General features: G+C 53.2%; 1 protein-coding gene across 2 annotated transcripts in view; it reads right to left on the reverse strand.

Annotated features, from left to right (window-relative positions):
- Positions 1 to 208: 208 nt before the first annotated feature.
- Positions 209 to 27,199, reverse strand: part of KLHL29 (kelch like family member 29) — a 237,734-nt gene continuing 210,743 nt past the window's right edge. For both annotated transcript variants that reach the window (XM_040224542.1, XM_040224541.1), the window contains exons 6-13: positions 16,894 to 17,096; positions 15,524 to 15,783; positions 12,403 to 12,601; positions 12,077 to 12,259; positions 11,688 to 11,868; positions 5,107 to 5,300; positions 4,636 to 4,780; positions 209 to 2,377 (exon numbers count right to left, since the gene is read on the reverse strand). In XM_040224542.1, coding sequence (XP_040080476.1) covers positions 2,194 to 2,377; positions 4,636 to 4,780; positions 5,107 to 5,300; positions 11,688 to 11,868; positions 12,077 to 12,259; positions 12,403 to 12,601; positions 15,524 to 15,783; positions 16,894 to 17,096 — 1,549 coding nt within the window. In that variant the 3' untranslated portion in view covers positions 209 to 2,193. The remainder of the gene's footprint in view (positions 2,378 to 4,635; positions 4,781 to 5,106; positions 5,301 to 11,687; positions 11,869 to 12,076; positions 12,260 to 12,402; positions 12,602 to 15,523; positions 15,784 to 16,893; positions 17,097 to 27,199) is intronic.

Here is a 27,199-nt window from a genome sequence, read left to right on the forward strand (position 1 = left end):
TTGTTCTTGACTCTTGACTTTCAGCTCTACACGTTGCCTTGCTAAGGAGTCCTGTCTTCTGCATTTGATGCAGAATGCACCAAGATCTGCATTTGAGTCTGCGGCAGAGCCCAGACAGCTGATAGGAGAGGCAACACAGGCCTGCACCGGGTTGCTCCTCTTGGGGTCAAGGACGGTGGCACACAGAGGCATTCCATTGGCTTCCAAGTCTAGATCTATAAATATATTTATTATAATATAACAAGAACTTAACAATAAACATATACTATGTACAATAGCATTACAGAGAACCCTGTTTTATATCATTCACAGAAATAGCCAGTTTTGCTCCAGTGTGATAGATGAGGAGAGAAACGGGATTTCAATGTCATCTGTTTTGAGACTCGCTGACCACTAGCACCTCCTTTGGAGGTAGACGCACACCAACGCTGACATCCGCCCTGCCCCAGGCAGTTAGACACTTGTGCTCCAGTCCTTGGGTTCACACTTGCACCCTGTTTGACATAAATACTTTAAATGACATACAACGTATGTAGTTTTGTGCTTATTACTTTTTTAAAAGAATAAATAATATTAAAAACTGCATAACGAAGCTTGGTATCTTGTCCAAGTGGGAGCCACACTTGTAGTGTGAGAAGTTGATGCCCAACACTGGGACCTTGTGTCATCAAATACTGAAAGATGGAACGCGTGTCCTGTCCTTTTCTCCTTAGAAATGGTTTTCACGATGAGATGACGGCAAGTCGACTTCCCAGATATAAAAATGGTAAATGTGTATTTGGTACCAACTTCGACTCAACAGCGCAGCAGTGGCAGCCACATCCTTCGTGCCCTGGAATGGAAACTGGTCACCGTGTGAGGTTTGAGGGTCTGAGGACTAGCGGGAAGGCCTTTCTCTGTGAGCCACGGGGTGGCCTCCCCTCAGGGGTTAAGATGCTACTAGAAGAGCGGTTCTGCTCTTACCCATCAGGCTTTGCCTGGCATGGCTCGTCTGAGAAGGCTGTCCCCATCCTGAGAGCTCTTTGCGGCAGGTGCCTTAATATATAGCTATAAATATCAAAAATAGTCTCCTGTGCTTTGTAGACATGTATTCTCCCCCCTTCCCTTCCAGCCTGGCCCGGGTCCTCAGCTTTACCTCATGGAGGGAGCTGGCCTGGTGTTGAGAGCCAAAACCGGTTACCTTCCGGAACAGTCATCTTTCCTTGACAGTGCCTCCATGAGGCACAGCTTTTACAGGGCTGTCTGGGAGTTACTTTTTCTAAAAATAAAATGGGGGCTTTCACCACCCCAGCCCCCCAGGAGAGATCCTCTATTCTGCACATAGAAAAATTGGAGCAAATGCCCCACTCTGGCACTACCTACAAAGAGCTTTGGGAATTCCCACATTATCCCTCTTGAGGCCGCCTCCTTCTCTCGGTACTTAAAAATAGCCTTTTTGTTTATCAAGAAAATGCCTTGGAAATCTAAATAATTCATATTGGATAAGAGAAAGCTAGCACAATCACCTTGTCCTTCTCCAGCAAAAACACGGTAGAAAACCCTGTGAAGGGACAGACGGCTGTCCCCAGCTCTCCCCACGGTGGCCCTGCCCCAGTCACATCAGGCTCCACGTGGTGGCTGGACTTATCGACCCAGTGGGGACTGGCGGCCTCCTTGGCCTGGTGTCCCCATAACATAGTATTGTCCCTTGTTTTCCCTCGGCCACTGAAAGTGTAGATTGGTTAAAAACAAAAGTAGGAATCAAAGTGGTAAGGACACTTTGATCTTATTCCAAAAGAGCCTGACGTCTAATATTGTCAGAGGATGACTGATCTATGGTTGGCTGGGGGTCAAGCTTGCTCTGCAGGAAGGAAAAAACAGCTGCTATCTCCCAGCTGGAAAGTTATGTGAAACTCCTTTGCATGGGGCCAAGTGAGCGCCTCTGTTCAGAGCGCCCCTGCAGGAGCGCTGAGGCCCGGCTCGCTCACTGGGAGGGTTGTGGTTCCTGCTGCCTGGAGGCCACTCCTTCTTGTCCCCCCAAAGGCGAGGATGATTTCCTACATTCAATGTAGAGAGTATTCAAAATGTCCAGCGCAGTGAGTTCCTTGATTGGGTTGGTCGGCCTCTTATGGGTGTTGCTGAAAGTCGATCTTTGTGAGTAGCATTTGCCTCACCAGACGTGTCCACAGTCTCGGTGTGGGCTTTCTGCTGATGTCAGCCGCTTTGGATATATTTCTTTATCACGACACAGCCGTGTCTGAACACAGGGCAGGGCATGTGGGGGAGGAGGGTCCACGTGTTGGTTGCAGGCTCATAGGCTTCCATGTTGCCCAGGGCTGGCCCTTCACTGCTAACAATGCCTCCGGTTGCATAAATCTTGCCGTCGAGCACCACGGCGCTGTCAGAGAAAGTGGGGAGAGACTTAGCCACTGGGGATCCCCCCTGGGACAAAGAGAGCCCTGTCCTGTTGCTGGCTGCCTCTCCCCTTTTGCAAAAGTCCTATGGGATCTTGAGGACTTCCCTGGTGGTCCAGTGGCTAAGGCTTCATGCTCCCAAATGCGGGGGACCCAGTTTCAATCCCTGGCCAGGGAACTAGATTCCACATACTGCAACTGAAGACCCTGCATGACTCAAGGAAGATTGAAGATCCTTACATGCTGCAAGTAAGACCCGGTGCAGCCAAATAAATAAATAAGTAAAAATAAATTTTAAGAAGAAAAAAGTCCTATGGGATCTTGCTGCTCTTCTTTGCCCTCTGACCTAAGCTGGTGTAAGAAAAACACCTCTCCTCCAGGACCAATCAGGATGCCACGCTATACTACCCTCTGGCTGCGGGTGACACTGATGCCTACTGGGCGGCCCGGGACCTATGCATCTGACTCAGATTGCCTGGGAGACTCTATGTGCAGGTGCTTAGCTCAGGTCACGGGTCTCTACACAGCATCTTGTTGGTGTTGCCAGGACAGAGCCTTCCTACCACTCAATCCAGCTGGAAACATGACTTACCAGAATGGTAGCAGACAGGGTGTAAGGAGCTAAACCATAATTGAGTATGGGCTACTCGAATAGGAATTTCACCCTGGCCGAGGGGCTCAGAGTCAAAGCTTGCTGCTGTGATTCCTTCACACATGTGACCTTGTGCGGCTGCCTGCACTGCCATCAGGGCCCAGTGTGCTCCCGGCATCACCAAGTGGCCTGGGTGCCCACCCTGTGCCACACTCACTGGCTGGGTCCTGCCGTCTCGGGCAGCTCCCTGCTCTCCTGCACTGACTCCCTAACTGCCAATCTCAGCTACCCCTTCACACAGACGGCTACCCCTGTGCTTCCAGTCCGAGTTCTCTCATCTCAGCTAGTGGCTGTTTCTCTTGGCCATCCCCTGACATTGAGCAGATGCACTTCCTAAGTCACCACCCATTTCTGAAAGCCTGAGAGCCTGGACACAACCTGTGTGTCTAGATTTCTTCCCAGATTCTGAAGCTCCCAGCCTTCTCTCTCCCAGCTCCATGCTGTCTGGGCCCTTCATGCTTCTCCCGCGGTGGCATATCCTGTCCTTGCTTTCAGTGCAAGACTCAGCTTCAACCTCCCCTCAGGCATCGTCTCCCCGCACTCACTTTTACTCTCACGTGAGGCATGGGAGTCCCCCCAACCCACAAGGGGTGCCCACACCCCGGTTGTCTTGATCACAGGACAATATTGTTAGAGTTACCATGGACATGGGCACCATGTAAAAGAGGGCTCAAGAACCGTGACACTGTCATACTAACAGGATCTTGGCACTCATCTGGTCCAAGGGCCCACTTATAGCTAGAACTTCCCCAGAGAGAGGACGTTATTTCCCTGAGGTCACATAACATGTTAGTAGTGGATTGTCGCTTTCCTGGCCATGCCAACAAACAGCGGGCACTCAGTAAATGCTTTTCCCACACTGAGGGCCAGGGGTCACCTCTAGGAGTCTTCAGGAAGGCTTTGTACGGAAAGGCTGCAAATGTAGTCTCTGGGACCCCTTTAGTTTCCTTATTCCTCTTAGTCCGGGAAAGGATGGGGCTGGAAGAGCACAATGTGCACCTCACTGCTCAGAGTGGTTAAGGTTTGGGACCAGAGCATCCTAGGAACCAGGCCACACTCTGACTTCTACCTCTCTCTTCCTGTGGGTGGTCTGGTCTGGGTGTGTTTCTGCCCAGGCAGCTTCGGGGCTCCAGAGCAGCCATGCCTTGTGCCTCACCGGGCCCAGCTCCGAAGATCCATCAGGATCATACGTGTCGTCAGGGCATAAACCACCATCATCCCATGTAGGGTATCCATAGCTTGGGGTGAGCACTACATCTCATCTGTGACCCAGCAGGCAGGCCTGGGGAGGGAAGACCTCACAACACCACCCTCTCCTCTCGCTGAGAGAAGGTGAGGCCTTAAGGACCCAGGGCTGTTGGAAGCCTTTCCTGTGCAGCTTTGAGGGGGGTGGTCTGCTGGAGCCCAAGGGTTGGGCTTCTGGGCCAGGGGCTGCCCTGGGGCGCTTCCTGCTCTGCTCTGCATGAACACCCACACCCACAGTGCTGCTCTGGCCTGGACACCGCCTTGGTCACAGGATGGTGGTCCGTTATCTGCGCCAACCCCTCCTGCTGTCCCTCCCCCTGACTTCCTTGCTTCCTGCCCCCTCACCTGCAGAACTGGCGAGAGTGATTCATGTTGGGGCCGGCCTTGATGTTCCCTTTGTCTGGGTCGTAGATGGTGGTGGCTCTGGCATAAGCCCCACCCAGGATGAAAACGAAGCCGTTGAGGGTGACGGCTGGAGCGTACTTGTTATCTGCCGGAAGAGCAGAGCAAGGGACAGGTCAGGGTCCTCTGCTGGGCCTGCAGAGACCTCCAGCATCACTGGGTAGCCTGAGGACTGAGCTGGGGCCAGGAAGCACCTGGCACAGACCAACTGGCCCTTTGTCTGGGTAGTGGCAGTTGCAGCTGCACCTAGGCTGGGGGTTCACCTCCCCACATGCCCCTTCTGCCCCCCAGCCCAGACTTGGGTCTGCAGAACCCTTGGGCTCAGCTGGATATCTGGGCTTGGGATAGTGAGATTGAATAAATCGAGTGGGGCTGCTGCCCTGGTCCTGGGCCGAGGAGACAATTGGTTCTCACCAATCATCGGGGACTCGATGAAACTCCACGTGTTGGTCTGTGGGACATAAGATTGGAGGACGCCCGCAGCTCGGCCTGCCTCATTCACACCCCCAAACACATAGATCTTCCCACCACACACTGTGGCTGCTGCTGAGTGCACTGCCTTGGGCAGAGGGGCTACTGCCTCCCATTGGTTGGTGATGGTGTCATACCTGTTGAGAGAGGAGAATAGGCGCCCAGAATCAGAGATGGGCCTTGTGCAGGGCAGGGGCCCCAACCAAGGCAGCAGACATGGGGAAGCCCCACTGTCTTCTTTCTGCCCTGGGTGTAACTGGAGATCACAGAGTTAGGGCCTTGGGATGAGTCACTCAAGACCACCCAGGATTTTGTCCAACCCAGCCCTCTCCACCTTCCTCCTGAACCTCAGGGAGCTCTTGTCTGTCTGTTGAAACCTCTGTACAGACTTTTGTCTTCCTTCCTTTACTCACACTGGGCTCCCCATCTTCCAGGCCCGTAGTCCTCTCTGTCCAGCTCAGTCCTGCTCTTTTCTTCCCCAGTCCTGCACTGGGCATCTCCCATGGGCTGAAATATACCCAACTATGACCTGATGCTGGGAGGGATTGAGGGCAGGAGGAGAAGGGGACGACAGAGGATGAGATGGCTGGATGACATCACCGACTCGATGGACATGAGTTTGAGTAACTCTGGGAGTTGGTGATAGACATGGAGGCCTGGGCTGCTGCAGTTCATGGGGTTGCAAAGAGTTGGACACGACTGAGTGACTGAACTGAACTGAACTGATGGACTGAAAACTGGGGAAATAGTGGCCTGGCCCAAAGAAGGAGGTGGGAACAGAAGGAGAGGTGAACTGAGATGGTGCAGCATGAATCGCTGTCTTAGTTTGGGGAGTTGCCTAGGATGCCTCAGGGTGTCTGGGCAGAGGGGGCACTACTCATGGGACAGGCAATCAAAGTTGGGAAGGTTTGGGAAGGAGGATGAGTTGGCTTTTGTTCCTGAGGAGTGTAAAATATCTGCTGCTGCTGCTGCTGCTAAGTCACTTCAGTCGTGTCCGACTCTGTGCGACCCCATAGACGGCAGCCCACCAGGCTCCGCCGTCCCTGGGATTCTCCAGGCAAGAATACTGGAGTGGGTTGCCATTTCCTTCTCCAATGCATGAAAGTGAAAAGTCAAAGTGAAATTGCTCAGTCGTGTCTGACTCTTAGCGACCCCATGGACTGCAGCCTACCAGGCTCCTCTGTCCATGGGATTTTCCAGGCAACAGTACTGGAGTGGGGTGCCATTGCCTTCTCCATTGGATGTGTAGGGGCAGTTGATATTTTGGTCTGGATTAAATATTCAGCTTTGGGATCATCAACATGTAGCTGGAAATTGAAGGCAAGGGGGTTCACAGGGAATATGAGCGGTGAAGATGGGCTGAGGACGCTGGGGAGATGCTGGCCTCTAGAGGGGAGCTGAGAGGGGTCTGAGAGGAGCGGTGGTGTGACAGGAGACAAAGCTGCAGCATGGAAGATGTGATGGGAGGTCAGGAAGTCCCCAGCAGGTCGCTGGTGGTGTGTCAAGGGCACATTATGTGAGACAGGAAGTACAGGGTTATTGGTGTATGGAGGAGGAAGCGGGAAGCCAGGCAGTAGAAATGGATGGTGGAGACATCTCTTGGGTGAAACTTCACTGGGAAGATGGGCCAAGAATGTGGGACTTAGAAGGTACTGCTAAGAGGTATTGTCCGTGATATGCTGATAAACTGTAAAAAAACAGTTCTCCAGGGAAGAAAGTCCTGGTGTGTAGCCTTTGCTGATTTCTGTGATGTAAATTCATGACTGATTTCAGGCTACCAATAGGACATCACTGACTGTGAGGCTGGGAAGAGAGACCCAGAAGCACCCCCAGGACACAGAATCTCCTTCACATACAGATGCAGCCGACACGTAGAGTACAGGCAGTGGTAAAATGGAGTAAAAAATGAGATAATGGTGAATTTTGAGTATGAATTGCCTTTGTTTTAAAATTAGTCCTAAGTTTATAAGACAAGTTTTATTATTTTATTTTATTTATTTGCCACATGGCTTGTGGGTTTGCGGGATCTTAGTTCCCTGACCAGGGATTGAACCTGTGCCCTCAGCAGTGAAAGCATGGAGTCCTAACAACTGGACCACCAGGGAATTCCCTATACGACTTAATTTTTAATAATATTTGTAGCTAACAATTGACATGCAGAGTTCCTGAAGATTTAAGCATTGTTAAGTCACTTCAGTTGTGTCCGACTCTGTGCAACCCCATAGATGGCAGCCCACCAGGCTCTGCCATCCCTGGGATTCTCTAAGCAAGAACACTGGAGTGGGTTGCCATTTCCTTCTCCAATGCATGAAAGTGAAAAGTGAAAGTGAAGTCGCCCAGTCATGTCTGACTCTTAGCAACCCCCTGGACTGCAGCCCATCAGGCTCCTCCGTCCATGGAATTTTCCAGGCAAGAATACTGGAGTGGGGTGCCATTGCCTCCTCCGAGATTTAAGCATGGGCTCCCATGAATCAGTAGGAACCAGCTCCAGCACAGCACAGGTTTTGTTTTACTTTTGGAGGGGAAAGTTTGATTGCGTCTACATGCTAATAGGAAGGAGCCAAATGAATAATGAAAGATGAGTTATATATGAGAGAAAGGGGAGAGCTGGTGATCAGGGGCTCCTGGTACCTGGATGCAGATTGGATCCAGAGTGGAAAGGAAAGTGGTGGCCCTTTAGGTATGAGGGAGGAAGTCAAGGATGGCATGAGAGTAAAGGTAGAGGCAAGAGTGATGGCTGGAAGAGGATAGAGTTCTTGATTGATGGCTCCAATTTCTCTGTGAAGCAGGAGTAAAGTATTGAAGGAGTCTGCAGGGTAAGAGCCTTGAGGAGAGAAATGAAGGTGGGAGACATATGCTCTCGAGAGTGGGAGAAGTGGTTGACAAGGGAAACTTGAAAAGATGCCTTGTACTGTGAAGATCCAGTAAAGATTGGAAGATTTCAATACATAGTGGAGCCAGTCTCCAAGATCATGGGATATTCTCATGCAATCAGCCCTAGGGGGCGGGTGTGGAGATGGTAAAGGGTTGGACTGAACAAATCGGCAGGATGTGTGGTGCAGGACAAAGTGGCAAAGTCAGAGGATGGAGACGTGATGGAATGTGCATTCCAGGGAGGACGGGGGAAACCAGGAGAACAGGTAGCAGCTGATGGCAAGAGTAGACTTGGTGTTGAGCACACTGGCCACTGAACTGGGATCAGTGAGGCCTTTCTTCCTGGGGCAGCTGTGTCTGTCCGTTGTTCCCTGAGGGCTGCTCTCACAAGCATTCTCTCTGGATCTTTCATTCACAGCTCACAGTTGACTGTGCTTTTGAGAGCTCTGGACCCAAGGCGGGACCTCCATCGTGGGCTTGCCACACCACCACATGGGATTCCCCCAGCACACCTTTCCTGGGAGGCACACTTTTCCTTGTGAGCCTCCTTGGGGGCACGAGTCATTGCACAGTCACAGCTCGGTGACCCAGGAAGACGGTCTTTCCTCGCCGGTGCCCCTGGCTGTGGAAACATCCAGCTTGCACAGACTTCAAGATTTGAGAAGAGGCTCCAGCACCTTGCAGGGCAGCAGGAGCTGATTCAACGAAGCCCCAAAGGAACGCTATGTGGCTAATAGGAGATGGAATAAATAGGAGATATGCCTTTTGGGACAGTGTCAGAAGTTTGGATATCTGTTTTTTAAGTCAATGTGGCAGAGATCCAAAGAGCTTCTGGACAAGGAGCTGGAAGACTGTGGAAGGTTATGTGGCTATTAGTCTTCAGGCTTTTGGTACAATGGCACCTTCCGCCAAACGCAATGTTCTCGTTATTCCAGGTGGCTGATTGCCAAGCCACCAGCCCTCCATCAGCTCAATCTGTCAGCTTCCTGCTTGGGAAGGATATGCTAATGACATGCAAATGACCCCGCGGAGTGAGGCACTCGGCTATCATTTATCCAGTAACCACAGCTACCGCAATATATGGCCATAAAATATTAGACCCGGTTATTTATATAATGATATAATACAGGTTTGTCTATGACACTGTTGTTTTAATCTATAATTATATAATCTTGCTCGAGTCCTGTAATGCCGTAATGTAATGTAATTATCATGTGCCATACATTTCGTTCATTATCGATAGAAGAGCGATTTGTACCATTAGTGCTTCCTGGGGAACAAAGCGTCTTCATGTCTGTCCCTGTTCTCCTGACCCTCCTGTCACCCAGAAGTTTCCATCATCGCCACTGTGTGGCACAGAAATTGACCAAAGAGATCCAGCTCTGTTCCCTGGGAAACCCTGGGCATCCCTCCATGCACCCTCCTCCCAGGGGTCTTCAGGTCTGTGTCCTGTCCCAACAAGGACAGTTGACAGATACCAGTGGGCTGGGGAAGGGGCTCAGGGCACCATGCCCTGGACTGCTCCTCAATCTCTGGGTGTCCCAGGGGGGTCTTGCTCCTTCTGTGCCCCAGCTGATGTTTCACAGCAGAACAAAGGCTGAGCCAGCCACCAAGGCGGTCTGATATCAGCTGCTCCCGAGCACTGGAGCACTGCTCCTGGGCCCAATGGGAGTGGAGCCTGTCCCCCATCTTGGTGCATTTGATCCTTGAACAAATCCCTGTATTTATCAACAAGTATAAGTTTGCAAAATGAGTAATCAGCGTCTTAGGAGATTAAAAATAGCTGACAAAAGCAAGACAGGATGACAGATCTAGCTCAGTTTACTCCTACATAGAAAATGTCTCCTTTTCATGTGTTTATGGTGGATGACAAACGACTGGAAGCTGGTGCTTCCGGAAAGCTTGGGGCTTGACGGGCGTGCAGTGGGTCCCACAGAAGGCTGTCAGCACCAGGGCTGACCCAGGTTCAACAGCAGTATTAATATCTTCATAATCACACAGGGATTCCCCATTATCTCCAAATCAATATGACAATTAAATGTTACTGAGCCATCTCTGGGCTCCACTTGGGGGAGTTAAAAGCCCACAGTGAGCATCCAGAGCCTGTGTCTCTCTGAATCCGTCTCTGCCGTAACATTTGTCAAATGTCCAATTAGCCACCGAGGGGAAAAAGACAAATTGAGGGGTATGTGTGTCTCCACAAGCAATAAGCTGTCACAGGGGGGAAGCTGTGCTTTCCGTGGGAGTCGATGTTGTAGGCCAGGATGGTGGGCTAGGCCGTGGGATCCTGTGAATGTGCTGTTGTGTCCAACTCTTTGCAACCCTTTGGACTATAGCCCTTAGGCTCCTCTGTCCATGGGATTCTCCAAGCAAGAATACTGGAGTGAGTTGCCATGCCCTCCTCCAGGGGAATCTTCCTGACTAACGGATCAAACCCAAGTCTCCTGAGGCTCTTGCATTGCAGACAGATTCTTTACCTGCTGAGCCATTTTAGAAGCCCCTAGGGTGTGGGAAGAACATGGGAAAAGGACTCCAGTAATCTTAGCTGTGACCCACCCTGGGTTGAAACTGGAGGCCAGCTCAGACTAACTTGCCACTCTCTGGGGTAGATCCTGGGAAAGCAGGTCTGCACCACTGACTGCTGCTGACTCACAAAGCTGTTGGAGCTCTTCCTGCAGCTTCTCTCCAAGGTATCTGTTGCTCAAAGGCAATGACTGTTTCTACCTGGAAAACTGCCCTCCTCCAGCCTCTGGCCCTCCTGCCTGTAGCAGATCCCTGTTCTGGGTGAGGCCAGATTTGAGGACTGTCATGAGGAAGCCAGCCCAGGACTTCCAGCAGAGGGCAGGCTTTATACACACAACTTCCATAGAGAGTTCTAGAGAATTGGCCAGGCCTGTGTGCAGTGACCCTTTCCTGTGTTATTATTACAAGCAGATTTCTCAGGATGTGTGGGATAGAGGGAGGAAGGGAGTGTCCCTGGAGTGTCACCTCCACTTTGTAGGGACATGACGGTCACATTTGGATGATGGTTCCAGCTTAGCCCTGCCTGCATGCTCAGTCATGTCTGACTGTGACACGTGGACAGTAGCCCACCAGGCTCCTCTGTCCATAACATTCTCCAGGCAAGAACACTGCAGTGGCTTGCCATGCCCTCCTCCAGGGGGTCTTCCTGATCCAGAGACTGAACTCGCATCTGCCTGCATCTCCTGCAGGCAGGAGATTGTGTGCTATAGGCGTATTCTTTACCCACTGAGCCACCTGGGAAGCCCCTCGCTTGGCCCGACATCCCAGCACATCTCTGGGCTGCTGCTTCCAGTCCTAGTAAGCTCCCTAATTGCCTGGTCAGGACAGTAGCAGGCCCACCCTGAGCTTTTTCACCACTGGATCTCATGCCTCCAGCTTGTCTGTCCCCCTGATTGGGACAAGAGTGCCCCATCTCGGTGACTGGGCAGTTTGCCACTCTTTCTGCTTCCACCACACCATCCCGATTCTTCTCCCTCTGCTGGGCAGGAAGAGCCTGGACGATGGGCTTTAAATGTCCGGGCTCCAGTGGGTCTTAATTGGGTAGGGGTTGAGGAGGAGAAGCAATGGGCTTTATAACTCTTGGGGGACATTAGAGGGTGCCCCTGTCATGACCGTGGTCTCATTACCTCTCCACGTGGTCCACGTTGCCTGCCACGCCGAGTCCCCCGAGGGTGTAAATCTTCCCGTCGTATACAAGGCTGTTGTGCCGACAGCGGGGGACCGTCATCCTGGAGACGAGGTTCCAGTTATCGAGCAGGGACATGTAGCACCAGACATCGGCCAGCGTCACCCCCGATTCCATCCCACCTGTGGGCAGTATGGGAGGGAGGTCCAGAGAGTGGGCAGGGAGTGAGGAAAGGCCCACGGCCGGGAGGCCCAGCCCTGGGGGCAGGAAGAGGCTTCACGTGCAAAGTAGACACTTCTGGGCCTTGTGTCTTCCTTAGCCATGGTGTGGGGAGAGGACCCCCGGGGAAGTCTGTGCCCTGTGCCCAGCCCAGCCCTGAGGGGGCCTCACCTGAGAGGTAGATGTTGTCCCCGGCACTCACTACACTGAAGAACTCGCGGTCATAGAAAGGCAGTGAGGCCAGCGGGTACCACTTGTTGTTCTGTGGGTTCCAGCAGGTGACAGCCACCAGCGAGCGCTGGGTCATCCCCACCATCTGACGGCCCCCCACCAAAACGATGACCTCGGCCACACCTGCAGGGACACGGAGGGGCACCCTTGGGATAGCCTGACGCGGTGTCAGCATCTGTGCCTGTTGCCTCCTGGGGGGACCCACCCAGAGTCGGGCTGACGACAGGGCACCTGCCTTGGGGGGTTGGGGGCAGGTCCTGCCATACCTGCGGAGAGGCGGGGCCGCGTTCGGGGTGTCTGCATCTCCTGGCGGGCGTGGGGCAGCATGTGGTAGCGTTTGGCCTCGTTGACCAGGTCCCGACACGCTTCTGACGACTTGATCAGCTCCTCGTTGTCCACCACGTTGAGCAGGTAGCTGGGGTGAATGAACGGGAGGCGGACCACTGCCAGCAGCTCCGCTGCATACTGCGGGTTCAAGGAGACATGGGATCTTCTTAGATCCTAAGGTGGCACCGCCTCATGTGAGTGGTATTGAGAAGGGAGAAAGGAGGGATGTGGAGCTGAGCGCAGGGATAATTCTCATCTGCATTTGGCTTGGGAGTGCCGATCCTGCTCACCCAGGCGAGATAGAGATCATGGGAGCTCCCAGGAGCCAGAGGCAAGAAGGGAACCCAGGGAGAGGTCTCCGTGCTGGGGCTGACCCTGGGGTGGACCACCCTTTGGTCTCTTGAGCACCTTCTTCCTGCCTCTTCCTCCCAGGTCACGGGCCTCTGTTTCATACCAGGCTACAGGGGACCGAATGAGGATTCTGATCCTCAAAAAGGTGTGCGTGGGGGCAGAAACTCAGGGACTGGTGGAAGGGCCCGAGAGAGCTGATTGTGATCATTAAGCTTGAAAGTCATGACCATTCTAACCTGTGCCTCTCCCCTTCACCAGCAAACCCCTGGAGTGGCACCCCATTGGACCCCACCCCTGAACTGAAGCCTTTTCGCTGACTGATTTGAATCCCCCACTTGTCTGGCAAACTCTTTGCTCATCGCTGTGGTTTCAACAAACAAGTATTGGTGACCACTCTAGGCCATTCACTGAGTTTGTTTTTTGGGGTGCAAAGGCCAGTACAACCTAGTCTCTGACCTCTAGGTGTACACAATTTCATGGCAGGGAGAGGATCCATCACATCAAAGGACTCTTCCCAAAGAAGAGTCTAGTGAGGGGTGGTGGGGATGTGGGAGAGGAGGCTCCCCAGAGTGGGTGATGTCTGAGCCTGCTGTGGAAGGACTGCTGACTTCTCTAGGCCTAAGGTAAAGGAGAGGGAGGCCATTCAAAGCACACACAGAGGCACTGGAGTCTGAGAGAGCATGGTGGTGCATTTGGAGAGACCTCTGGAGCTTATTGGGACTCCCCCGGTGCCTCAGCAGTAAAGAATCCACCTGCAATGCAGGACATGTGTGTTTGATCCCTGGGTCTGGAAGATCCCCTGGAGGAGGGCATGGTAACCCACTCTAGTATTCTTGCCCGGAAAATCCCATGGACAGAGGAGCCTGGCAGGCTACAGTCCATATGTGTCTAGCAGAGTCAGACACGACTAAAGCAACTCAGCACACACATGGAGTTTTTTCTTGTTGGATGCAGAAGGCTTCCGTTGAGGGGTTGGGTAGCAGACAGGAAGAAATAAGACTGGAGAGGTGAGCTGGGTTCTGGCCTCTGCTGACCTCAGGCTTGGCTTGCTAAGGGCTGTGTAGTGCTTCCTGCAGAGTGGATGAGGGCACTCATGAGGAGTTTATATTTTTTAATTAAAAAAATTTTATTAAAAAATTTTTTTGGCCACACTGCTTGGCATGTGGGATCTTAGTTCTCGGACGAGGGATAGCCCTGCATCTCCTGCAGTGGAAACGTGGAGTCCCAACCGCTGGATCATTAGGGAATTCCCTCATGGGAATTTTAAACAGAGAAACCACAGGACCAAACATGTTCCTAGGAAGACCAGCAGGCTGCAGGGATGGGAATGAATTTGGAAGGAGGAGACTGAAGGCAGGGAACCCTCTCAGGAGACAACTGTGGTCATCCTGGTGAGATCAGGGGGCCTGGAATGAAGAGAGAGAACTTGGCCCTCATAAGAGGAGGCAACCATGGCAGCAATGTGTGGCCACATGGAGGTGGAAGGCGTGGGAGGACTTGGCTTCTGCCATGGTTGGTGGGCAGAACTGCAATAAGGAACCCAAGAAGATGGGTAGGTCTGGGGGTTTATGAATGAGAGGGGCTTGGGAGACACTGGCTGGAGGGGTCCTGTAGACAATCAAAGGCAGAGGTCTGGGCTGGAGGCAGATCTGGGGTAGATGGTGGTGGTCACTATTACAGCGGCCTAACTTGACTTCCTTCCTCTGAAAATGAATCTTGCTCCATCCCCGCCTGGTAGGTCAGAGGACTGCCTTCTCCTGGCCCAGTGGCTGGGGCAGGCCATCTCTGCATCCTGTGTACACTTGATGCTGTGGATCCAGTCCCTGCCCCATCCCTCCTTCCCTTGCGCCTCTTATTGCTCCATGTGCAACAAAGTAGCCCTGTCATCTGTCACTCAGCTGCCTCAGCTCTTGCTGGGCTCCCATCTCCCTGCCCCATTTTCCCATCCATGCTTTCTGGGTGGACTCTGAGCTCTCCTAAGAGTCATCTGCGTGTCTGCACTAACTGTGGGGGGCTCCTAGCACTTTAGAATCCAGGCAGTCTGGCCCAAAGCAAGGATCCCAAATTCACTCCCATCCCTGCAGCCTGCTGGTCTTCCTAGGAATGTTTGTTCCTGTGGTTTCTCTGTTTAAAACCCCCATGAAGGAATTCCCTAGTCAGCTGGAGATCCCTGGGGCTGTGCTTGACCTCCTGTGACTCAGGGGCTCTCTTGGGGATATCACGCCCTGCTCTTCTGCTCTGGACTCTGGCTCTCATTTCCTCTAGCTGTCCCTTCCAAGGGACTTGCCTTCCCTCCTGACAGCCTGGTTTCCACTCAGTCCAGGTGGTCCCTCCCCTCTCAACTGCCAGAGCCTGGGTGGGACTCCTGCTGTGTTTGAGGGAGCCCAGGGCCCCTGACTCAGGCACACCCTTCTCTCCGCAGGGCTCTTGTGATGCCTGCTTGACCCTGTGGACTCTCGGTCAGCTTGGGTCTCCTGCAGGTACAATGCCAGCCCTCGAGAATCCTCTGGTGCCTGATTTCTCTTCTCTCATCCGCCTTTACCCCTCTGCACCGTGTGAGCTGGTCCGGCCTCCCTCTGCAAGGCCCGCCGGTTCTCGCATGCTCCCACTGCTGGTTAGACCAGGTTAGACCCCAACTCCCTGCTCCAGACGCCCTCCCTCACTAAGAGGCAGAGGGGCGGGAACCGGGGCAGGTGTGTTGGGCCCTACCTGCGCACGGGACACGGGGTCCTTCTTGATCCACTTGATGACGGTCTCGTACACTAGCTCCTCGGCCTTGGTGTTGAGGCTGTCGTTGGAGATGTAGGCGATGAAGTCGTCCTTGGAGATGCTGAGGATCTCCTCCTGGGCTGCCACCTCGGGGAAGATCTGCAGTGCGAAGGCCTTGGCCATGTGGTAGAGCTCACTGCACTGCATGGCCTCGGCCATGGCCAGCACCCCCAGGCAGTTGCTGGCCGTCAGCTGCTTCTCTGGGGGCAGGAGCACAGGACAGCACCGCTGACTGCAGGGGAGGGGTCCCCGCCCGTGCTCATCGCCCGCCTCTCCGGACCCCTCTCTGAGCCCATGTCCTTGTGACCTGCCTTCAGCAGAGTCCCCATAAGCCCATTTCCTGTGTCCCTGGAACTTCATACCCATTTTCTGCATTCTCCTCTGCCCCGTCTCAAACTGGCTTTCCTGAGGCCTCCCTCAGCAGGACGGAGACTGAAGTATGGGGTGTCAGCACCAGGCTTAGAGCTTCCTCACTGCCAGGGCATGAAGGAGGCCTGGGCTGGGGGCAGGGGTCACACCGAGGCTTAGAGTGTCTTCTGTAACTGTGACAGACAAGTCTGGGGTCATAGACTTCTACTTCAGCGTCATGACAGCAGGAACACCCCGCATAAGCCCACCCACCATCTCCCACAGGAACTCGGCCTCACCCAACCTGACCTCCAGACCTGGGGTCAGTCTGGCCAGGGCTCCTGAGATCTGACTAATGGTGATTCTAATCTAGACATGGCTGGGTCCTAGGAGGCCCTTCACCTTTGTGGACTTAACTCTAGAGTCATAGTTCCTGACTCTTCTAAATGGTCCATTGCCCCAAAGCCACATCTTAGGCCCCTGGCCATCCCCTGACCTGCCCCCACCCCCATCTCTCTCACTCCACCCCCAGACTGGTTCTGGTGACTCCCATCTCTGCCCTTCCCTCTCCCTGCTCTCACCCAGACTGGGCAGCTCCAAGGTGTAAAGTGAGCACATTCTCTGGGTTGAGGCCTTGATGGAAGCAACTTGGTTTAGTGTTTAGATAACAGGGCTGGGAAGCCAGGGCCATGAACAGACCATTCACACGGGCCTCTCAGCCCATTTGTTCTCACAAGACTGCCTGGGGGGCCCAGCATGGCACTTCTGGCCCCCGGGGGAGCAAGGCAGAGAACCCCTCTGTCCACTGGTGAGCAAAGGCCTCTGCCCACATTTATCCGAATGATCATCTTAAATCTGCTGGGAAATCCAGCTGCAGCCCCAGACGACCTGGCTGGGCATGCACTCAGTCCCCACTCAGTCCTTGAATGTTTCGTTCACTGGTGCTACTCCCCGTGGCTCACCGAGAAAGGACACGCAGACTTTGCAGAAGGTGTGGAACTGGAACTTGCTGGCCGCCTCCAGCAGGGTCTTGGCGTTGGCCGAGTCGATGACCAGGGAGCCCGTGTACACAAACTCCAGCAGCAGCTCCAGGACGTCGGCCTGCAGGTTGGACAGGACCAGTTCCAGCTTCTCCCGGCCGCACTGGCTGCCATCTTGCACCGACCTAGGCACAGAGACCAGGGTGTCCTTACCCGTGGGCCCGCGGCCAGGGCGCCGCCTCCTCACAGGGCTGGGTCTCCCTGCACACCTCGCTCACAGCCCTTCATTTTAGGACTCAAGGGACACGGCCAATGACACACCTGAATCTAGCGACCTGACACGGGATCTGAAAGAGAAGAGTCTGACCAGAGACGCCCAGAAGAACAGAAAGCCCTGCTTATCACTACTCGGCATGTCCATGCAAAAAAAAGATGCAAATCAAAAAGCATGAGCTGTGGATGGGGACGAGGACCAGGACTGGCCTCAAAGGGAAACAATACGGTTTGGCTCTGCTGCTGGCCCCGGCATCTCCGCCAAACACGGTCAGCAGGCCCGGGGCCCCGGGGGCCTGGTCTGCCTCGGATGGGAGAATCTCCAGAATGACTGAGGCTCCCAACCGGCCGTGATCACAGCCGACCCCTTGATCACCGCAAAGACGGAGGACCCCAAGCCGCCCTGGAACCCCAACTCCAACCCCACCTCTTTCCCCAAAAGCATATTGTTTCCTTTTAGGCATGGAAAGGAAGCCCTTCATGACATTGCTTTGAAACTGAGGACGAGACGAGATAGACGGACAGAATGGTTAGAGCCGGGAGGAGGGGAAGGGAACAACCAAGGACTTCCGCCACAGACAGCCAGCAGCCATGACCTAGGACCTGGCCCGGGGCGGGGCCCTCCTGCCACATGGAACACGGGGTCAGAGGTCAGAGTGGCCTGCGTGTAGAGTGTGCATCGGGCTTGTGAACTGGGGGGAGCGGGGGAGGGACACAAATATATAAATATGTTTATATCTGGTGTCTACAGAAATACAAAACCATTGCAAAGGCTCCTAAGGCTTGGCAGCCGCGCCCTAAAGCTGGACCTGGAAGGAAACAGATAAGATGAAGCAAAAATAACACCAATTGAGAAGTGACCAGGAGGAGAAACACCCAGAATGTTAAGAGTCAGGAGGCAGGGTTATCAGAAGTGGATCGGCTTGGCACCCGGTCTTGGCTGCTCTGACCTGTCCTGGTTCCCACACTGAGCCTGGTCCTGCCTGGGGCTGTGTTCAGCCACGTGACTGGGAAATGACCGCAGCGTTCTCCCTGTTCCTCACCCCACCCTGAGGAGGCCAGGGGCCCAGACTCCTGTGACAGGTCCCTTGGATGCCCCTGCGGCTGGCAGTGGGGGTGTGGAGGTGTCGGGCAAGCAAGCAGGCTAGCCCCAGAGAGGCCAGCTCCTGTATGAGCTGGGCGTAAGGGAACCTGGGTGCCTCAGCTCTGCCACCCACAACCGGGCAGCCTTGGCCTCTCTGGCCCTCAGGCTCCTCTTCTGCAAAACAAGAAGACTGGACTGGATGAGGTCTAGAGTCCTGTGGAGCATTTCTGTGACAGAGGCTGGAAAATGCCTTCCCAAGAGACTCTGCTCTACATGACAGAACCTGAAATGCCACCATTAGCACAACATTCTCTCTGGTTAGGCACTGGCCTCACAGGGCCTTTACAACACAAATATGACCTGGCGGGGAACAGGTGAAGCTGTGAGTCTGCATCCAGGCCGCCCATCCCATGTTACTGCGCTGATCCCCCTCCAGAATGGCTCACCCAACCAGGAGCCTGAAGGGTCTATTCTGCCACAAGTCCTGGGCAGGCCCAGAAAGCTGAGTGGGAAGGTGTAGGCTAGACAGAGCATCTGAGCAGAGCTCCTTCTCAAGCCCATAGATACACAGTTTGTGTGAGTTTTAAAGTGTCTTAACACACCTAGTCTTCAGCTGTCAGGATGGATTTCCATGCTTGGGTGACTTTGTTAAGTATAAAAGTGGTTTATTATGGAATCTCTTGAAACCACAGACATTCTGAACACCCCAGGCCTCAGGAGCTATCTGGTCAACCTCTTACTCTACTCTGCTTTCATTCCTACCTGCCACTTTCTGCCCCACCCCCACCCCCACCACTGTCCTTCATGCTCTCGGGAGGTCATGCTGGGCCACAGCCAGGGCAGGGCTCATGAGGCCAAAGTAGGGCTGCTCCCCTTCTCCCAAGGTTCCCAGCCCCTGCTGCCTAGCTCCATCTGGCCAGCTCTCCTGTCTCCCTGCAAACTCTCAGCACAAAATCAGAGAGGAGCTGAGGTGGGACTTTAGGATGTATGCACACGCGTGCACACACATGCTCTGACATGCATGTGACCCGTGACCCTGAGGACCATGGAGTCACCCCATGGGGAGGGGTGTTGGGTAGATGGAAGGCCAGTGGAGCCCACGGCCCCAAGTGATGGGTCTGGTGGGACCTGTGTGGTCTTGCCCAGAGTCTGAGCCAAGGATAGGTCCTGGGGACACGGTGCTGCCCCATGGCCGAGGAGCCAAGGGTTGCCCAGAGGGGCACAGGGGGTTATTGACCATGGCAGGGGCTGTCCAAGGACTGCTGCTCCTGTGATGCTCAGCCGGGGCTCTGTTCCCCCATATCCCCCACTCCCCCACTACTGCGGCCACCTATGGAGGGGAGTGAGCCACTGAGCAAAGGATCTGTGGGGAGTGGCTGGAGGCCCCTGGGGCCAGATGCCAGATGTTGTGAGCTGAACAACCATTCCCCCTGGCCGCAGAGAAGCACATGGGGACCTCATGGAGACTGTTTTGGGTGGTGGAGCTCAAGATCTGGAGGAGGCGAGGCCCCTGACAGTGAGGCCTCCTGCAGCTCCCTTGCACAGCAGGCTCATGGTCCACACCGGCATTCCTGGGTGGCCCAGGCAGCTGTGGGGACAGAGGCAGGCCAGTGGTCACTCTCCTCCCCTGACCATCAGACTATCTTGGGACAGGACCTTTGTGCTCCGTTGGCCTCTTCCCTCTGAGCAAGAACCCCCTGGGAGGCATTACCCTTGAAGGGTGGTCCTGATCACCAGTGGGGAGCTGTGTCCTCCCTAGATGACAATTCTGTCCCTGTCCTACGCTGGCTCATGGGCTCTGAGAGTCCTATTCCCCTCAGCCCCACAGAGTATCTGGGGAGCTGCTGGATAATCGGGGTCACGATGTGACCTTGGAGAGAAGGGCAGCAGGGCAGGAATGACAGCCTTGGCAAGGTGGGGCTGTGGCCTGACACTGGGGGCAGGAGCATGGGAGTGAGAGGTAGGCTGGAGCTGTCCAGTGCACGCAGGGCCCACAGGTGTTCTCAGGAGACTAAAACTTCCTGGGGTCACCTCCTCCCAATCAGGGGTATGTCCCCAGCATATGGGACATAGGCTCTGCTTGGCAGATCTGGCAGATCTTGGCAGATATGCTGGGAATGGCTTACCCCAATGTTAGGATTTTTGTGACCCCACCATTAGCAATTCACTCTTGCGGGATAAGAACCGCCCTCTTCAGAATTCAGGACAGAATCTCATCCACCCCCACACACCTCAGAGATCAGATGCATTCATTCTGCAAGCTGGATCTGGAACTGTTGGGGCAGTGGGGAGTGGGGGTAAACATGGAGCAGGGATGAATGTGGATGGCACCCTGCTCCACTCAGGAGGGCGACCCCACCCAGGACTTGGGATGTGTGATTCTCTCTCTCTCTGCTCTTCTAGTCACACTGCTCTGTTCTCCCAAGAAAGGGTTAGCCTGCCACCCACAAATGCCCAGCTTCTCAGGGAAGGAGGGAGAAAGGCACATGGCTAGGCTACTGCATTAACTCTACTGGGCTCCCCTGCATGCCAGGTCTGTGCCACTCAATTACAGAGATCCTTTTAGTTTCCCCCTGGAGAGGGGGCTGGAGTGAGAAGTCCAGCGTCTACACATGGGGCTTGTGAAAATCAACCTGCAGAAAATTTGTCCATCTGTTCTCATTTACTATGAAAAGAGGATAGAGCTCAAATGTGCTGGTGGCTCCAGCAGGCTTAGTGAGAGGAGAGAGAAGGTAGAATGTCAGGTCTCTGTCCCATTTGGTGAGATGCGGGGGCAATGCTCCTTTGGGGCTAGGCGTTGTCTCCCACACTTGTGGCAGGGAGGCAGGGCCCCTGCTGTCTCTAAAGAAGAACAGACCGGTCCCCTCTGAAGGGGCCTGCAGCCCACCAGGTCAGTGAGTGCAGCCAGTGCCCCCATTGGCACCAATAGGGGACCAGTGGTCCCCCAGAGCTCCTTGGCTCCTGGGGGAAAAGTGAAGGGACTTCTTCATGAAAGGCAGACCTCAGTCCTGCTCACTGGGGTTGAGGAGTGACCCTTGACTCAGAAGCCTGCCTCCCCAGGACTCCACTAGGTCTTGTTCAGTCGCCAAGTCATGTCTGACTCTTTGCGACCCCATGGACTGCAGGACGCCACGCTTCCCTGTCCCTCACCATCTCCTGGAGTTTGACCAAGTTTATGTCTAGGTCTAGTCTGCTCAAAACATCCTCCTTCCTTCCTGACACCTGGGGCTCAGTCCACTGAGCCCCTGTCCTCCTCTCCACTCAGTCCTGCTGGTGTTCACCCTCCAGCCTGGGTGCAGGTAGGGCCTGGTTGTTATGCAGCACTAGGCTTCATGTTATCCAAAGACAGGGCTGCAGCTCTGTTTCCTGCTGGGCTTTCACCTGATTGTCAGGGGGACTCAGAGTAGGCATAGAAGGATGATTCGACAGCCTTGCCATCTTATCCTGGGCTTTGTGCTGAACTTTCCCATGGCCCCATGTGCTCTTTTTCCAGCCTCTCTGAGCCTCCTCCAGCCCTCACTCCAGTGGACACAGCCTCTCCTGGGTACGGGGGAGAGGGCTTGTCTCATGGGGGCAGGGGTTATGTCTTTTCTTGGGTGGATTCTGTGGCCAGTTTACAAGCATTTCTAATATATGTGCACACACACAAGCTCTGCGTCCCCATTTCTTGCACACTTCTACACCGTCAACCCTGAGATTTTACTTCCCTCTTCTGTACAAACTTTGTGCAGGAGTAGAAAGGATGGTTTTGTTCTTCCCTGGGTCAGAAAATGGGTGTTCACCCTCTTCCAACAACACAAGAGAAGACTCTACACATGGACATCACCAGATGGTCAACACTGAAATCAGATTGATTATATTCTTTGCTGCCAAAGATGGAGAAGCTCTATACAGTCAGCAAAAACAAGACTGGGAGCTGATTGTGGTTCAGATCATGAATTCCTTATTGCCAGACTTAAATTGAAGAAAGTAGGGAAAAACCACTAGACCATTCAGGTATGATCTAAATCAAATCCCTTGTGATTATACAGTGGAAGTGAGAAATAGATTTAAGAGACTAGATCTGATAGAGTGCCTGAAGAACTATGGATGGAGGTTCATGACATTGTACAGGAGACAGGGATCAAGACCATACTCATGGAAAAGAAATTCAAAAAAGCAAAATGGCTGTCTGGGGAGGCCTTACAAATAGCTGTGAAAAGAAGAGAAGTGAAAAGCAAAGGAGAAAAGGAAAGATATAAGCATCTGAATGCAGAGTTCCAAAGAATAGCAAGGAGAGATAAGAGGCCTTCCTCAGTGATCAATGCAAAGAAATAGAGGAAAACAACAAAATGGGAAAGACTAGAGATCTCTTCAAGAAAATTAGAGATACCAAGGGAACATTTTATGCAAAGATGGGCTCGATAAAGGACAGAAATGGTATGGACCTAACAGAAGCAGAAGATATTAAGAAGAGGTGGCAAGAATACACAAGAGAACTGTACGAAAAAGAGCTTCATGACCCAGATAATCAGAATGGTGATCACCTAGAGCCAGACCTTCTGGAATGTGAAGTCAAGTGGGCTTTAGGAAGCATCACTATGAACAAAGCTAGTGGAGGTGATGGAATTCCAGTGGAGCTGTTTCAAATCCTAAAAGATGATGCTGTGAAAGTGCTGCACTCCATATGCCAGCAAATTTGGAAAACTCAGCAGTGGCCACAGGACTGGAAAAGGTCAGTTTTCATTCCAATCCCAAAGAAAGGCAATGCCAAAGAATGCTCAAACTACTGCACAATTGCACACGCTAGTAAAGTAATGCTCAAAATTCTCCATGCTAAGCTTCAGCAATACGTGAACCATGAACTTCCAGATGTTCAAGCTGGTTTTAGAAAAGGCAGAGGAAGCAGAGATCAAATTGTCAACATCTGCTGGAGTGTGGAAAAAGGAAGAGAGTTCCAGAAAAACATCTATTTCTGCTTTATTGACTATGCCAAAGCCTTTGACTGTGTGGATCACAATAAACTGTGGAAAATTCTGAAAGAGACGGGAATATCAGACCACCTGACCTGCCTCTTGAGAAACCTATATGCAGGTCAGGAAGCAACAGTTAGAACTGGACATGGAACAACAGACTGGTTCCAAACAGGAAAAGGAGTACATCAAGGCTGTATATTGTCACCCTGCTTATTTAACATCTATGCAGAGTACATCATGAGAAATGCTGGGCTGGAAGAAGCACAAGGTGGAATCAAGATTGCCGGGAGAAATATCAATAACCTCAGATAAGCAGATAACACCACCCTTATGGCAGAAAGTGAAGAGGAACTAAAAAGCCTCTTGATGAAAGTGAAAGAGGAGAGTGAAAAAGTTGGCTTAAAGCTCACCATTCAGAAAACGAAGATCATGGCATCTGGTCCCATCACTTCATGGGAAATAGATAGAGAAACAGTGGAAACAGTGTCAGACTTTATTTTGGGGGGCTCCAAAATCACTGCAGATGGTGACTGCAGCCATGAAATTAAAAGACGCTTACTCCTTGGAAGGAAGGTTATGACTAACCTATTACTTTGCCAACAAAATCTGTCTAGTCAAGGCTATGGTTTTTCCTGTGGTCATGTTTGGATGTGAAAGTTGGACTATGAAGAAAGCTGAGTGCCGAAGAATTGATGCTTTTGAACTGTGGTGTTGGAGAAGACTCTTGAGAGTCCCTTGGACTGCAAGGAGATCCAACCAGTCAATCCTAAAGGAGATCAGTTCTGGGTGTTCATTGGAAGGACTGATGCTGAAACTGAACCTCCAGTACTTTGGCCACCTCATGCGAAGATCTGACTCATTGGAAAAGACCCTGATGCTGGGAGGTATTGGGGGCAGGAGGACAAGGGGATGACAGAGGATGAGATGGCTGGATGGCATCACTGACTCAATGGACATGAGTTTGAGTGAACTCCGGGGGTTGATGATGGACAGGGGAGGCCTGGCGTGCTGTGATTCATGGGGTCGCAAAGAGTTGGACACGACTGAGTAACTGAACTGAACTGAACTGAACTGAAGAGCATGAGGGCCTCAGTTTGAATCCCAGATCTACTGGTTACTTAGAATTCCCTTGCCTCAATCCCTTCATCTGTAGAATGGGGGCACCTGCTCATCAGGTTCAATGGGGGTGGGGCTTGCAGGGTGACATTAAGCACCTCAGCAGTTCTCCCTGTGGGCTGGGTCTTGCCCTTGTCAGAGGAAGGACTAGAGTTTGAAACTAAATAAGGGAAGATGAAGGGCAAAAGGCTGCTGCAGCCTCAGCAAAGGTATAAACCCAGGTGAAGGAGGAACAGGTGGATCCAGCCTGGGGCTCTGGGCTGGGGGCTGCTAAGGGGGGTCGCTGATGGGGCTCTAAGCTGAGAAGGCTGGTCCAGAGGACACTCTGATACATGGCTGTCCCACTCCTGGTCCAATTGTCATCTTTATTAACTGCAAGCCTGAACATGACACCCCCAGGTTTAGAACAAGTCCTGTGAGCTGACTCCTGCCTTCCGCACTGCCTCTCCCCTCCGTCTTCACCTTGCACTTGATGTTGCAGGGATACCTGCTCACCTGTGCTACCATCACCCCCTGCCATCCTGAGGCCCTGAGCTTGTCTGCTCTGCCAATATTCCTCTCTGGGTTCAAAACCCAGGCCAGATGCCACCCTTATCCCAGGGGCCGTCTCCAAACTTCCCTCCCTTGTGGAGTCAGGCAATTGGCCTGGGAGCCAGCAACCCTCCTCTGCTGCCTTCACCCTGCACTCCCAGTTGCACTTTACAGTTTCCTCCTCCCCAGACTGTGGTCTCCCCAAGGGCCAGCGCCCATCTCATCCAGTGGTTCCCTGTACCCAGGAGGGGCTCCTGCTTGCTTGCTGGGTGAAGAGTAGGGAATGACTGGGCTCCCCATGTCTGGTCTGTGGCTCCAGGTGAGGGCATCGTACTGGGGTTGGGGCTGATGCTGGGATGGGTACTCAGTGGGTTCAGAGCAAGGACTGCATCACATGTTCCAGGCCAAAGGCTGGAAGGAGGCCAGCCAGAGCCCCCAGGCCTGGGGTCCCAGACAATAGAGGGAGGGCCTCTGCCCCTGACAGGGCTTACCTAGGCCCTGGGGAAGGGCAGGGCCAGGGTGTCATGGCCCACAGATGGCCCCCACACCTCTGCTTGTGTTAGTGCAGCTGCTGAGAGGAAAGACCCTGCGTGGGGTTTGGCGGGCAGGGTCTTGCTCTCCTGCTGGGTCATTCTGTCTACTGCGCACTAAGTCTTGGCGTCACAGACTCGAGGAGGCAGACATGACATGGCAATGGCAGGTGCTCCCTGACCACTGAGAATGTGAGACACTCGAGGATTTCACATGGCCCGGAAGGAAGGCATCTTCCCATAGAGTCTGCTTCCCTTCCCATGAAGGCATCTTCTGGCCTCTGTGGGCAGAAATAGCGATGTGTGCCCATGATTAGGACGAGGGAATTTTTTTTTTCTTGGCTGCATCTTGCCTCTTGCAGAATCTTAGTTCCCCCACCAGGGGTTGAATCTGGGTCTCTGCAGTAAAAGTGCCAAGTCCTAACCACTAGAAAGTGAAGGTGTTCATTACTTAGTCCTGTTTGACTTGATTAGTTGTGTTTGACTCTTTGCGATTCCTTGGACTATAGCTTCTGCCCATGGAATTCTCCAGGCAATAATACTGGAGTAGTTTGCCATTCCTTTCTCCAGGGGATCTTCCTGACCCAGGGATCGAAGAACCCAGGTCTCCCGTTTTACAGGCAGATTCTTTACCACCTGAGCCAGATGGCCTTGGAATTTTCTGGCATTATGATTTTGAACTGCAGGGCATTTCTGGGTTCTGCTGTGGCCTCCTCTCCTGCTGAGTGACCCTCCTGTACGCTGAAGACTCAGCCCTGTCTCCCCAGACCTCAGACCTCTGGCTGCCTACCAGTCATCTCTACTTGGGTATCTTCAGGCTGCTGAAACTTGACAGGCCAAACACTCAATGCAGCACCTCCCCCAGCTCGCCCCTGACCTTGGTCCATGGACCTGCCTGTCTGTGCTTGCACTCAGGAAGCCCTGCCCATCCCCTCACCGTCACCCTGTGAGAGCAGAAAGGAAACCTGAACATTATTTGAACCAACCTCCTGTTTTACAGATGAGAAAACCCTGAGGCCTGAGGGAGAGGACGTGACCAGACTGGGGTCACAGGACAGAGTCAGGGGTAGAACCCAGGTCTCCCGGCTCCCAGCTCTGCTCAGCCCCTGCACCCAGCCTTTCTGGTTAGGGTCACTGAGGCCCGTCCTGAAGTTCTCCCATCTGAGAGTGGGCATCTCTGTTCCACTTACCCTGATGGGCTCCACACCCTCAGAGCGAGCCCAGGGCCCTGGCCTGGAGATCAGGGCCTGCCATGCCGTCCCATGCCATGTCATCTCACCCTAGCTCACACTTCTCTCTGGGAGGGCCATCTCCTCATCCCCACTGCTCATGACTGTCTCTGTCCTCAGCTTGTTATTCCAGGCAACCCATCCTTTGCCTGAAACATTTTAAAACATTGTAGAACATTCTTTGCATTCCAGAACATTCCAAGCAACCCATCCTTTGCCTGGAATGTTCTTCCTCCTTCTTTTTGGTCTGTCCAAGAAGCCTTCACTACTTTGGGTTCCCACCTAGCCGTGTCTCTTCTCTGTCATGTGTGAGCTTCTGGCTTTACATGTATGGTCTCTGACAATAGTCAAAGAGCTCCTGCACTCCCCTCGCCCACATCTTTCTAGCCCAGGGCTGGGCCATCGCTCAGTACCAAGCTGCCCTTGTATCCTGCCCCCTCTGTGCTCTCCAGCGATCTGGAGCAGGGACCAAGGCCGAGGATGCCGGTTCTGCAATCCAGCGGCCGGGTGCCGGCCACTGTCAGTTGAGAATTTGCCAAGAGTGGCAGCACAAAGACCTCCTTTGGCCCG

The sequence above is a fragment of the Oryx dammah genome, unplaced genomic scaffold, assembly GCF_014754425.2.
Source record: "Oryx dammah isolate SB20612 unplaced genomic scaffold, SCBI_Odam_1.1 HiC_scaffold_25, whole genome shotgun sequence".
Classification (NCBI taxonomy): Eukaryota; Metazoa; Chordata; class Mammalia; order Artiodactyla; family Bovidae; genus Oryx; species Oryx dammah.